At 36.7% G+C, this 15,171-nt stretch overlaps 1 protein-coding gene across 2 annotated transcripts in view; it reads left to right on the top strand.

Moving 5' to 3' along the window:
• Dpp10 (Dipeptidyl peptidase 10) overlaps window positions 1-15,171 on the top strand; it is a 124,099-nt gene that overhangs the window by 89,854 nt on the left and 19,074 nt on the right. For both annotated transcript variants that reach the window (XM_069499878.1, XM_034970206.2), the window contains exon 7: window positions 9,907-10,049. In XM_069499878.1, the coding sequence (XP_069355979.1) occupies window positions 9,907-10,049 (143 nt within the window). The remainder of the gene's footprint in view (window positions 1-9,906; window positions 10,050-15,171) is intronic.

Here is a 15,171-nt window from a genome sequence, read left to right as displayed (position 1 = left end):
GATGAAAAACGTCAAACTACCGTGGTATATGACTCCTGATGAAACAAGTCATACTACCGTGGTATATGACTCCTGATAAAACACGTCAAGCTACCGTGGTATGACTCCTGATGAAACACGTCTCACGTCACAGCCCCTGAGCTAGCCCGGTGCGGGCACAGGTGCGGGTGAACGCGGGTAACGTGCGGGTGTGCAGGGCGTCGTCCGCCTCATACCCCGATTGCCATCTCAACCTGTCGCATACTATACATACAATTGTTTTCCTTCTTGTACTACTACGTTTCCATCGCGCCGCACTGTTATCGCGCGTTCTGTTTCATCCTTAATCGTAAACTTATTTATATCAGGAAACTCTTTGAGCCTAAAAACTTCAGGCAAAAAGGGATTCGTAATAAGTTTTAATTTTATCACGATTCACGAGGGAGATAATGTTCCTTCCATTCAGTGAAAGCGTTGTGAATTTACGTTTCAACCTGGTCTGTTATCTTAATGAGCCCAGTCTGCCTTGAATTCTTTCAAGACGTTTGTCAGACGAAAATGAGTAAAACATAAAATAAACGTCTGTTTGAAAAAGTTTGTACTGATTTCTTTCATCATTTAAGAACTTCATAAAATAAAATGAGTGCAAGTTTGATGCATTATCACTGAAGCGGCGCGGCTACGCGACGGACAGTACTGACCGGAAATGTTTTCTTTAAGACCGATTTATTGATAAATTATATAAAATGTAAGTTGATAGTTCTATTAGACATTTCCATTTCTCGTCTTGGCTTCGTTAGTCTCGTTTTCGGTGGAAACGCGCCGTTATACCTACACAATTTTAAAGTGCATTTTCAACAGTTATTAAAAATCAGCCAAGTCAGACTCGCACACCAAGGGTTCTGTAACTTATAAGGATGCGTCTAATATATTTTATGTGTTTAAATTGTTCAACCGTCTCAAAAATTAACAGCGTCAAGAAACAACGCGCTGAACTGGTAAAATTCTAATTTTTTGTTCTTTTCTGTGCACCTAGCACCTACTACAATCTGACCTTTGAAACTTATAATATGTATTACAGGTCTGTTTTAAAGGTAGAGCTAAAAAACAAGGTTATTTAATCTTTAGACTTCAGTTTTTTAATTTTTATTATTTACTATGATAGAGGTCATATTCTGTGAAAATTTCAACCGGCTGTCTATTAAAGCTGAAGCTACAGCTCCCGTTTGGCACCCTTTGGATGCGGAAGAAAATTTTTAGATCTTCTATTGAATATCAAAATTTTGATGTAAAACGTTTTCCCCACAATCCGTATTCACAAGAAAATGCAGCTATAGGTCATAAATGATTAAATAAAGGGTCTTCCAAAATAAGTAAAATGCACGTCCTTTGTTAGTTATAAGTGTAATAACCATTTTATATTATCGATTAAACTAAAAAAGCACGTCAAATCATTGTGACGTCACATGCCAGTATTTCATAGAAGCTCACATACTAAGCGCGTGTTTTGACGTTTGATAAAAAGATACTGATTTGACTAGTTGTCAAATATCAGATTCATTATTTTTCCCCTGTAAAAGGGGTGTTCTCCAATTTTGGAGAATAATTGCAACTGTGTCCGATTCCCGAAAATCACTTTTGTTTAACGTTCTGAAAAGTTCGTTTGCGATGTTTACCGAACCGGAAATCGACCAAGGGTCTTTTCATTTGTGTAACGGACATGAGCACTAGAACTCGTGCCCTGCCCATTGCCAGTTCGCTTCGCAATCCGTTGGGCTATAGCCTATATCGGTTACGCTCACGTTACGCTGGTATTTCTACGTAATCAAAATGTAATTAAGTAAATGACGGAGCAAATATTTTGTAATAACTTGGATGGAAAATCAATATTTAATTTATCCGGACGCATTAAAAAAGGGTAAAAAGGGTTAGGTTTATACCTTATTCTTTGTAACGGAAGGTCAGAGTTATGAATTGTGACAAGGTATACTTACACAGGTTTACGTCGACCAATATGACTGCTAGGTTGCTAATGGACAGTAAACCGATCAAGTGCGAGTCTGACTCCACATGAACGGTTCCGTAAGTACCATTCGTATAAGATATAACACTATGTACTTTTAAAATACATGGCGGCCACCTAAGTTATAGCGGCAATACACGGTGTGAAAACTTCAACGCCTGCATAGGTAATATTAGGATTCAAGAGATACAGCTCGTTGACACACGGATGGACAGGCGAACGGACAGGCGGACAGAAAAGGCTTAGTTAGCAACAGGATCCCGTTGCCACCCTTTGGGTACGGAACCCTAAAAAATAAAGACTGATTATTATTATTTTTTCCCTAAATAGACATACTACAGTCGCGATCCGCGTCTGCTATTGTATTTATTTCTATACCTATAACTTCAAAACTTAACGGATTTCAATGCGGCTGCCTCTATTTAGGACATTGAACGAGAAGGGTAGGTACCTACCTAATAATACATTAATTTATGTGTCGCATTTAAAATGGGTGGGTAAGCCGTCGTGCGAAGTCTGATCGAGTCATTTAGTAGGTAAGTTAAAAAATAAGAATAACGAAAAGATACTTTATTCTACTTTCCTTTACAATCCTTTTGTGATAAAGTGCGCATCTAATGATCTTCCCCTTTCAATATTTATTACTTACTCACCATCTCTGGGGCATAAAGGATAATGTTGTCCTTTACCTAGTATCGTAAATAACTTATTCGTTGAATATAAAATATAAAAGTCCTACGGCAATTTATTGTGCCTCTTTTATTTATGTAAAAAGTATAGCGACACGCCCTTTACCCTGAAGGAATTTAGCTTTTAAGGGTAAGATAATTCTTATGATAATTTACAAAGGTTTTTGGTCGTATATTATTTTGAGAGTGAGCGGTGATAGCCTAGTGGTTAGGAACGTCAGCCTCCTATTCAGTGGAGGGTCGGGGGTTTAATCCCAGGCCTAACTTTTCTGAGTTATGTGCATAAGCAATTAAATATCACTTGCTTTAACAGTGAAGGAAAACATCGCGAGGAAACCTGCATGCCTGAGTGCTCTCCAAAAGTCACAGTCTTGCGACTTCACACACTTTTGAGAACATTGATTTGACCAGCGTAGTGGACTATTGCCAAACCCTTCTCAATCTGAGAGGAGATCTCGCTGCTAAGTAATGAGCCGCAAATGGGTTGATGATGGTGAGGGTGATGTATAGTTTGAGTGAAATATTGGTACTTAATTTGACAACTGAGATAACATCGTGGGTCGCAATTCCATATCCTTCAATGTATTATATTCAATGTAAGTATAAGAAAGGAGAAACCTTTTCCAAGTTTCCACCACTGAAATATTAATAGACATCCATTATTCCCCTTCATTCCACCGATCTAAATCTGTAAACATTCCCAGCGATCGGCCGCTTTCCACTGAACGAATGAAAAGAGCGTAATGAATGACGTCAACAAAACGTCTTTATGCTCCTTTTACAATGAGCGAGAATGACTAACAAACGCGGTTTTATTGCCTCCATACAAAGATTAATGTACCACATAATAGTAGCTGTAAAATTAAGTATCGCCTGTTTGCAATTTTCAACGAATTTCAGATGTTTTAAATGAGGCAATCGCTTGAAGGGAGGAGGTAAAGTTATATTTAGAGCAAACAGATGCCTATTCTTTCAACAAAGCAATAGAACTGTGTTAAATATAGGTTGACCGTCAGCTAAATGAATCTAATACCAGTAGAACCAGAGAAAGAAAGAAAAGATAAATGTTCACCACTAACCACCACTACCACGTATACAAGACTAATTTTTAATGATCATAATAATTTTAAGGGCAAATGACAGAAAGTTTATTGTTTTAATTTTGCAATCAAATATTTTTATACTTTGACTAGCTTATTCCCACGACTTCGTCCGCGTGGACTAGACAAATTTCAAACCCCTACTTCACCCCCTTAAGGGTTGAATTTTCAAAAATCCTTTCTTAGCGGATGTCTAGTTCATAATAGCTATCTGCGTGTCAAATTTCAGCCCGATCCGTGCAGTAGTTTGAGCTATGCGTTGATAGATCAGTCAGTCAGTCAGTCAGTCACCTTTTCGTTTTATATATATAGAAGACTAGATTATGCCCGCGACTTCGTTCCGCGTGGATTTAGGTTTTTACAAATCCCATGGGATGGGAACTCTTTGATTTTCCCGGAAAAAAGTAGCCTATGTCCTTCCCCGGGATGCAAGCTATATTTTTACCAAATTTCGTTAAAATCGGTTGAACGGATGGGCCGTGAAAGGCTAGCAGACAGACACACTTTCGCATTTATAATATTAGTATGGATATGGGCACATCGCTGTAAAAATAAAATAAAACCCTTTTAATGAGTATTATTTAGAACTAGCTTATGCCCGCGACTTCGTCCGCGTGGACTAAACAAAATTTAAACCCATATTTTACACCCTTAGGGTTGATCTTTAACTATGAGATTTTAACATAATAGGTATATGAGCTTGATACTGCTAATTGCAAAAATATTAACTACAAAACTTCTTTAGATATACAATATCGACAACTTCTAAACTGACAGACTTTCATACAAACTTCAAACCCCTATTTTACCCCTTTAGGGATTGAATTTTGAAAAATCCTTTCTTATTGGGTGCCTACGTCATAATAGCTATCTGCATGCCGAATTTTAGCGCGATCCGTCCAGTAGTTTGAGCTGTGCGTTGATAGATCAGTCAGTCAGTCAGTCAGTCAGTCACTTTTTCCTTATAGAAGACTTAAGAAGTTTGTTTTGTTTTTAAAATATATTATGAATAAATGTGTGGACACGCTATACTTACTTTACGAATAACCCACCATACTCCCTTCGGGCGGTGCAAGTGTGCCCACTAGATGGACATGAAGTTGTTCAAGGGGTAGACTAACAAATTCCTGAAAGAACGGCAACGCATTGGCGGTTCCTCTGGTACTGCAAATGTTCATGAGCACCGCGGGCGGTAATCACTTAACATCAGGTGGACCCGCCTGATTTGCTCGCTATATTTATTTTAAAAATGTTACTCTACTAACAAAGTCACGTGCAGGATAGGATGAAGGAATCAATCCAACTGACAAACATTTTCGGCACTTTAACTGATGAGTAAACATTTTTCATCGTCGATATTTTGTAAACCGATTCGTCTCCTTCAACAAACAGTCTCCTCACACATTGTGCCTACCCATCTATATGGATAAAACTTACGACCTACTCGATACTCACCTACGACTCGATACAGTGAGCAAAAATAACCTATTATAAAAAATACGTTTAACCATTACCTACTGTGATTAAAAAACCCAGCCAAATGCGAGTCAGACTCGCGCACCGCGGGTTCCATGCTACAGTCGTATTTTTCGACATTTTGCACGATAAATCAAAAACCACTGTACATAAAAACAGATAAAAATCTGTTTTAGAATGTACAGGTACCCTTTCATAAAATACCCCACTTGGTATATTGATCTTACTTTGAATGTTGAATATACTTATATTTTGATTATGAACACGCTTTTTTTGTGATGTAACCATTTTTTATGTGTCAAATTTCATGTCACAAGTACGATTTTAGTCCTTATTTCAAAGATGAGCCGTACTTTTGACAAGACAGTTGGCCCATAGAGTTAAAATGGCATGTGAGGCTTCATTTTGTACGGACTATACATGCCAAATTTCATGAATCTAGGTCAACGGGAAGTAGTACCCTATAGATTTTTTGATAGATACGACCGACAGATAGACAGACAGACAGACAGATAACGAAGTGATCCAATAAGGGTTCCTTTTTTCCTTTTGAGGTACGGGACTCTAAAAATCAGTTTGTGTTATCATTGCGCACGAAATGTAATTAGATATTTTGAAGATTTTTTTGCGATTGTCTTTTTCTTTTCACGGTTTAGCCATAACTAAATCTAAACTAATTGTGAATCAGGCACAGAAATAGCTTGCAATTTAAAGAGACTTTAATTTTAAAAATACATAAAGACAAAAACATCTTGAATTATAAATAAAAAAGAAAAGGTATCGCATCTTTTCTTAATAGCCAAGAAGAATTTCAAAAACAAAGGATACTAATTAGGGATTATTTCACTTGGGAGTTAGGTATTTTAACCTAAAATATGGCTCTTTCATTCATGAATTAATCAAAAACAAAAGGTTTCGTACGATATCCGTGGGGGTTTCATTCAACAGGGAATTTTTGTTCACAAATGAAAAATTACCATTTAAATGGGCCCTCATCAAAGAAGCCCTCAGGGCTGATATAGGTAGGTAGGAACATTGTTAACGAAGATTCTTATCCCATAAGACGTGCGGTCTATTGTGGCGATAAAATCTTTCCACAACTTTTTCATCTTCATAATAAATTAAAATGAATCTTGGACTAAATTCAAGTCGTTTACGCATTCAAATTTTTTTAAGAAATTCAGCCACGTTCAACATGATTAACATTTATTTTCTCCTTCAACAAAGCGCAATACTCGTACAGAATGCTATACAATATTATGTAGGTTGGTACGACAGTAGTCTAACCGTTAGATTGGAAGCTGCGGTCTTTCAGATTTCAGTCCGCCTCCAAAACCATTGAGACAGTGAGAACACAAAATCAACGAATAACGCCTTAAAGGTTTAGTTATCTTAAGAAAACTATCTACATCAACCAGTATATTATTCAAATCATAAAGACGAAAAAAAAATCAGGCATCAAGTAAATAAATATATAAATAATCGGTCAAATGCGAATTTTGAAATTTTTATTATTTGTTGTTATAGTGGCAATAGAAATACACATTGTGTGAAAATTTCAATTTTCTATGCCTACTACGATTCACGACATACAGCCCACTGACAGACAGAGGACAGAACTGGACGGACAGCGGAGGCTTACCAATACGATCCCGTTGGCACCCTTCGGGTACGGAACCCTAATAAATATATTCATAATATTATATCCACGGATATATAGGACAAATTATAAAATGTGAACGCCCTGAGACGGTACAAATGTGGGTGACCAGCTGTGTTATTATTACACGGCCACTTAATGCGTACACAGGGTGTTCTGGAATTTTTGACGTCCATTTGTTATATTTTAGACCAAATGTTGTCAAAAAAATGCTAATGAACCAAATGGTGAAGAGGATCATAAAGGTTTTCCTGTCTATATCATCAACACCATAGATAGCAAAGTTTTTCATTTAAACTGCATCGGAAAAATAATAATATGTAACTGATAATAATTATACTAGTATCTATAATAGTACATAAATCTGCATATTATCATAACCCACAAGCACGCACTCACGCATACTCTCTCTCCCACACACAAACACACACCCACACACACACAGACACACACACACTCACACATACACACACACATACATATGTATTAGTACCTACTAGGTATTTTTACTAGTTAATTGACTTTTATATTTTCATATTATTATATTATTATAAAGCTTGTTTAAATTATCAAACGTACTGTTATAAATTTATAACTAATATCTATTTAAGTAATCTGTAAAAAATTGTAATCCTATTTGGCCTTATTTTCAGTCTGTTATTATGTAAAATTATATTGTATATATCGCTGTTGATTGCAAAAAACGAATAAAATAAAAATAAAATAAAATAAAACGAGTAAAACTTGTAACTTTGACGACTGTCTACATATTTTTATTGAATTTGATTGGTTAGTACTCAAATAAGAATCATACTACATTACATACAGAACCGCTCTTTGGCACTCAAAGGAGACTCCTTCTAACACCCTTTGTAATTAATATAAAACATATAGAACCGGCCACATAATATTAAGACTGTTCAGTCATAGATACTTAGGTTACGCGAACAAACTCGCATCAACATATCGTAACAAACGTTAGGGAACTATAACAACATAGTAATAACCACAAAAGTGATACTCAAAGAGATGTTTGCTAAAACGTGTTGTTTAACCAAAACAGCGAGATAAAGTAAGAATCTTTATTAAAAGAACCAACTCTATCTATCGCCGAGCGACGGTTGATCGTGATATTTTGGACACGCGTCAAGCGAAAACGTGACTGGAATGTAACGAGATTCAATTTGCCTTAAACATAAATATTTACCTCACTGCAATTTATTTTAAGCGAGAACACAGGATAGAAAAAAATGATAGAATTAATCCTACTATCGTACTATATCACGAGGTACCCAGATTATAAAGTGTTTCTTTGTTCTTCAATCACGATTCATGTCGCAACGGAAAAATGGATCGACGTGATTATTTGTATACGAGTAGTTGAAATTTGAAAAGAGTGCTTACTCATTCATCCAAGGTGCTTACCTACTTTTATGTCAAAAAATTAAAGAGTTTTTGCGGGATTTTTAAAAACTAATTCCATGCGTTGAAGTCGCGAGCATCACTCAATCTTATTTCGAATATAGTTTTCGATCTTTTTATAAGAAATATTTGAGTAGGTATGCTCAGCAACTTAACAACCTTTGGCGGTTTAAAGTACCTTAGATCAGCGAGATTTCGACTGTATTTCCTACCACGTGTAACTAGGCAAGTGCAATTCCATTTAGATTAATACCACCGACATGATTATCGTTGAGCGAAAGAAGTTTTGTATAAAGTCAAAGTTCAAAATGGGTACCACTGTTCACAATTATAATTCTTGGATTTGACAAGTAAATGCAAAGTTGATGCAATAGTGATAATATTTTATTACGTAAACTTAAAAGTAAAACTACGAACCAATAAAACATCCTGTATTTCTTTATATTGGCACGCTTCATTACGCAGCGAAGTAGGCGCTACGATGGCTGCGTCGATTTGACGTCAAACGAGTGCTAGATTTAATGAACTAATATTAGCTTGCAACTATACATCATTCTTTTTATGATTTCTGTACAGTTTCAGCAGCTAATAAATAGAAAACACTTTAAAACAAAAGTAGATTGGTAGTCTGGACTGGAGAGTTGGCTACTCTCATCTGACCATCTAGCTTCTCGAGCAGCATCTAAAAAAAACATCTGCAATAGCTATGGAAAGCTCAAATGCTTCCGTTCCGTCCATCACTGCATCTCAATGGAAGCCTAAGCTGCTACAAATCAGAGGTTCGACTTCTGTAAAGACTAGCGATTGCTCAGGCTATAATTGTAATGCCAGTGAGTGTCAATAGACCAAATTCCTGTTTGGTCTTTCATGTTTCTGAATCATAGAGAGAAAAATGCTTCTACGAGTATATGGATTATCCAATATAAAATAAAATAACATAGAACCACTTGTTCTGGGTTAACTTTGATGAAACAAAAGAAACGCGATCCCAAAAACAAACAGTTAAAAAAAGCGCATGAAATGAATTCAAAGCCAAGGAGTGTATAGTTCATTTCACAATAGCGAGTTCCGAAGAACCTTTTATTTGCGTTAGTTCAAGCTAAGCTCTTTATGCTTTAGTTCTAAAGCTCTAGCTCTTCACTTTAATTCCAACCACTTTTCCTGCATTACTGAGTGATCTATGTGCCTTGATAGGGTTGCCATTTGTCTAGATTTGATCTCAGTTTACGAAATATGCTTTGTGGTCCTTGAAAAAATATTTTACTCGTTTATTAGTTAATGCCCGCGATTTAGGTTTTTAAAAATTCCACGTGAACTCTTTGATTTTCCGAGATAAAAAGTAGCCTATGTTACTCTCCATGTCTTTAACTAGTTTTTAGCAGAATTATTGGTTTATCAATAATGTTTGTGTGGTCAGATGGCCAGTTACTGTAGTATAAACTCTTTAAATAAATAGGTAGTGCTGGCAAGTCATCTTAACTCAGTAGACCCTGGTTTGATACCAAAACGACGCGTAGTTAAGAGGAAGAACTAATAGAAATTATTTTTTTGTTGCAGTGGAAATCCTCAAATCTCGATCAGCATTGTGGATGTCAGCTGATGGTCACATGGTGCTGTATGCCACCTTCAACGACAGTTTGGTACACGAACAGAAATATCCGTGGTATGGGGCAGCATTGGATACTGATGACCCTGCTAAGGTAACTCTTAGTAACTAATGGGCAAGAATAAACCATTCTTATAATATACAGCAAATATGCAAGAGTGATGTTTCAAAATAGAGTTATTTTGATAACATTTTATGGTTGTTTTTCGACTATAAGTATAACATTCTATGAAAAGAAAAGGTAGGTAGAATACGTATTTTGTACAAACATTTTCCATTGAAAATCCGTATAAAAAGCAAAGCATTGTTATGACAGAAAATGGTTATAGAAAGAAGGCTTTAATCTTTTACACGTGGCCGCGTACCAAAACCTCGAAAACGGCTTAGAAAATACGTTTCACTTTAGCCTCTAATTGATGTTTTAATTTAGTATAGTTACTTTAGCATGCACGATACTTTTGGTACAGAGTAAGGATACCTACTTAGTATGGTATTTAGCTTTGGTGATCAGCTATTTTGCGACTGCTTTAAAGCTGCACCGCCTCGCGTTTTGGCGACTTGGAAATTTGAATACTAGAGCTAGTCAGTCACATTTTTATCGCTGCGACTGACATTCTATTCTAACGTTGTAGTTTGTCATCATCATCATCATCAACCGGCCCACTATCGAGGACGGGTCTCCTTTTAAGGGTTATTCCCGTTGAGTCACACCCCCGTGTGTAACACTGTGACACAAGGTGCCTAAAATTTCAAAACATTCCCGTTGAGTAACACTGTTACACAACGGGAATTAATTTGAACTTGTTGGCACCTTGTGTCACACCTACATAAATACATATTATTGCGCGTGTATCAAGTACTAACTGATTGTGCACTTTTCCGGGATGTTATTTATTTATAAATACAAGATGGCGGACATGAATTTTTTTTACAAAAAATTGACATGGGTGTCGTTTTCAGGGTTTTCGAGGGTGCTGAATTGGATGATGACATTTATTTTGAAATCCAAGATGGCCGACATGGATTTTTTACAAAAAAATTGACATGAGTGTCGTTTTAGGGTTTTTGAGGGTGCTGAATGTGATGATGACATTTATTTTTAAATCCAAGATAGCCGACATGGATTTTTTACAAAAAATAGACATGGGTGTCGTTTTCAGGGTTTTCGAGGGTGCTGAATTTGATGATGACATTTATTTTGAAATCCAAGATGGCCGACATGGATTTTTTACAAAAAATAGACATGGGTGTCGTTTTCAGGGTTTTCGAGGGTGCTGAATTTGATGATGACATTTATTCTGAAATCCAAGATGGCGGACATGATTTTTTTTACAAAAAATTGACATGGGTGTCGTTTTCAGGGTTTTCGAGGGTGCTGAATTTGATGATGACATTTATTCTGAAATCCAAGATGGCCGACATGGATTTTTTTACAAAAAATAGACATGGGTGTCGTTTTCAGGGTTTTCGAGGGTGCTGAATTTGATGATGACATTTATTTTCAAATCCAAGATGGCCGACATGGATTTTTTACAAAAAATAGACATGGGTGTCGTTTTCAGGGTTTTCGAGGGTGCTGAATTCGATGGTGACATTTATTTTGAAATCCAAGATGGCCGACATGGATTTTTTACAAAAAATAGACATGGGTGTCGTTTTAGGGTTTTTGAGGGTGCTGAATGTGATGATGACATTTATTTTTAAATCCAAGATAGCCGACATGGATTTTTTACAAAAAATAGACATGGGTGTCGTTTTCAGGGTTTTCGAGGGTGCTGAATTTGATGATGACATTTATTTTGAAATCCAAGATGGCCGACATGGATTTTTTACAAAAAATAGACATGGGTGTCGTTTTCAGGGTTTTCGAGGGTGCTGAATTTGATGATGACATTTATTCTGAAATCCAAGATGGCGGACATGATTTTTTTTACAAAAAATTGACATGGGTGTCGTTTTCAGGGTTTTCGAGGGTGCTGAATTTGATGATGACATTTATTCTGAAATCCAAGATGGCCGACATGGATTTTTTTACAAAAAATAGACATGGGTGTCGTTTTCAGGGTTTTCGAGGGTGCTGAATTTGATGATGACATTTATTTTCAAATCCAAGATGGCCGACATGGATTTTTTTACAAAAAATAGACATGGGTGTCGTTTTCAGGGTTTTCGAGGGTGCTGAATTCGATGGTGACATTTATTTTGAAATCCAAGATGGCCGACATGGATTTTTTACAAAAAATAGACATGGGTGTCGTTTTAGGGTTTTTGAGCGTGCTGAATTTGATGAACCATTTATTTTCAAATCCAAGATGGCCACAATGGATTTCTTACAAAAAATAGACATGGGTGTCGTTTTCAGGGTTTTCGAGGGTGTTGAATTTGATGGTGACATTTATTTTGAAATCCAAGATGGCCAACATAGATTTTTTACAAAAAATAGACATGGGTGTCGTTTTCAAGGTTTTTGAGGGTGCTGAATTGGATGATGACATTTATTTTGAAATCCAAGATGGCCGACATGGATTTTTTTTTAAAAATAGACATGGGTGTCGTTTTCAGGGTTTTCCAGGGTGCTGAGTTTGATGATGACATTTAATTTTAAATCCAACCCTGAAAACGACACCCATGTCTACTTTTTGTAAAAAAAATCATGTCCGCCATCTTGGATTTCAGAATAAATGTCATCATCAAATTCAGCACCCTCGAAAACCCTGAAAACGACACCCATGTCAATTTTTTGTAAAAAATCCATGTCGGCCATCTTGGATTTCAGAATAAATGTCATCATTAAATTCAGCACCCTCGAAAACCCTGAAAACGACACCCATGTCTATTTTTTGTAAAAAATCCATGTCGGCCATCTTGGATTTCAAAATAAATGTCATCATCCAATTCAGCACCCTCGAAAACCCTGAAAACGACACCCATGTCAATTTTTTGTAAAAAATCCATTTCGGCCATCTTGGATTTGAAAATAAATGTCATCATCAAATTCAGCACCCTCGAAAACCCTGAAAACGACACCCATGTCTATTTTTTGTAAAAAATCCATGTCGGCCATCTTGGATTTCAAAATAAATGTCATCATCCAATTCAGCACCCTCGAAAACCCTGAAAACGACACCCATGTCAATTTTTTGTAAAAAATCCATGTCGGCCATCTTGGATTTCAGAATAAATGTCAACATCAAATTCAGCACCCTCGAAAACCCTGAAAACGACACCCTGTAAATTTTTGTAAAAAAAATCATGTCCGCCATCTTGGATTTCAGAATAAATGTCATCATCAAATTCAGCACCCTAGAAAACCCTGAAAACGACACCCATGTCTATTTTTTGTAAAAAAATCCATGTCAGCCATCTTGGATTTCAAAATAAATGTCATCATCAAATTCAGCACCCTCAAAAACCCTAAAACGACCCCCATGTCAATTTTTTTGTAAAAAATCCATGTCGGCCATCTTGGATTTCAAAATAAATGTCACCATCAAATTCAGCACCCTCGAAAACCCTGAAAACGACACCCATGTCTATTTTTTGTAAAAAAAATCATGTCCGCCATCTTGGATTTCAGAATAAATGTCATCATCAAATTCAGCACCCTCGAAAACCCTGAAAACGACACCCATGTCTATTTTTTGAAAAAAATCCATGTCGGCCATCTTGGATTTCAAAATAAATGTCATCATCCAATTCAGCACCCTTGAAAACCCTGAAAACGACACCCATGTCAATTTTTTGTAAAAAATCCATGTCGGCCATCTTGGATTTCAGAATAAATGTCATCATCAAATTCAGCACCCTCTAAAACCCTGAAAACGACACCCATGTCAATTTTTTGTAAAAAAAATCATGTCCGCCATCTTGGATTTCAGAATAAATGTCATCATCAAATTCAGCACCCTCGAAAACCCTAAAAACGACACCCATGTCAATTTTTTGTAAAAAATTCATGTCCGCCATCTTGTATTTATAAATAAATAACATCCCGGAAAAGTGCACAATCAGTTAATACTTGATACACGCGCAATAATATGTATTTATGTAGGTGTGACACAAGGTGCCAACAAGTTCAAATTAATTCCCGTTGTGTAACAGTGTTACTCAACGGGAATGTTTTGAAATTTTAGGCACCTTGTGTCACAGTGTTACACACGGGGGTGTGACTCAACGGGAATAACCCCCTTTTAAAATGTGAAGGGCTTAGATCATAGAACTATCTATGGCTTAGACCATAGTCCACCAAGGCCAAGTGTAGGTTGGCAGATTTCACACAATTTTGAGAATATTATGGAAAACTCTCCGACATGCAGGTTTCCTTACGCTGTTTTCTTTCACCGTAAAAGCATGTGATAATAATGGCCCAGGGTTGAACCTCAGACCACCAGAACAAGAGGCCGACGTGTCAACCACTAGACTATCATCGCTTCCGACACTAACGACCAAACTAATAATGAAACGGGATGATTGGTGGAATCGCCAATAATTGTCGTTGCTAAAAGTGCTTTTGTAACACGCCGTTCTCGCTTCATTATCTTCAATCTTGATATTTTTAAAATTCTGCTAGGATACGCTCACAGAATAGCTGAGAATAATGAATGAATAAATTGTGAATGAATTATAATACTGAATGCGGCTGTATGCCAAATGATTTATTCAGTAAATTGATTCAGCGATTATGCGAGACATTATAGTTGATTTTGTGTTTTAAATAAAACTGTTTTGTTCAACATGCTTGACAAGAAGACCACTATTCCCATGATCATGATCGTCAACCGATAGGTAGACGTCCACTGCTAGACATAGGTCTCTTGATGTAGGGATTTCCACACGCTACGGCCTTGCAGTGCACCGCCTAAATTCTGCGACTCCCTTCGCATCGCTTGATGTCGTCTGTCCACTTAGTAGGAGGTCTACCAACGCTATGCTTTCCGCTCCCAGGTCGCCATCTTGGGACTCCAAGGCCCAAACCTATCGGTTTCTAAACTATGTGCCCCTAGAAGAAGATACTTGCATCAAAATGTACTTCTAAAAGGCCATGTTCTAACAGGCACCAATACAAGTATTCTAAAGACTTTTTTCCAAAGCTAGTCAACAAAACTTCTGTCAAAGTTACTTTTTTGCAGAGCGTACTTACCTAAAAAATACTGGGAATGTTAATTAAAAAATAATTGTCTAATTTGCTAAGTAAAATAAGTAAATACAGTAAATGA

The sequence above is a fragment of the Maniola hyperantus genome, chromosome 7, assembly GCF_902806685.2.
Source record: "Maniola hyperantus chromosome 7, iAphHyp1.2, whole genome shotgun sequence".
NCBI lineage: Eukaryota > Metazoa > Arthropoda > Insecta > Lepidoptera > Nymphalidae > Maniola > Maniola hyperantus.
This window is presented reverse-complemented; position numbering and strand designations above follow the sequence as displayed.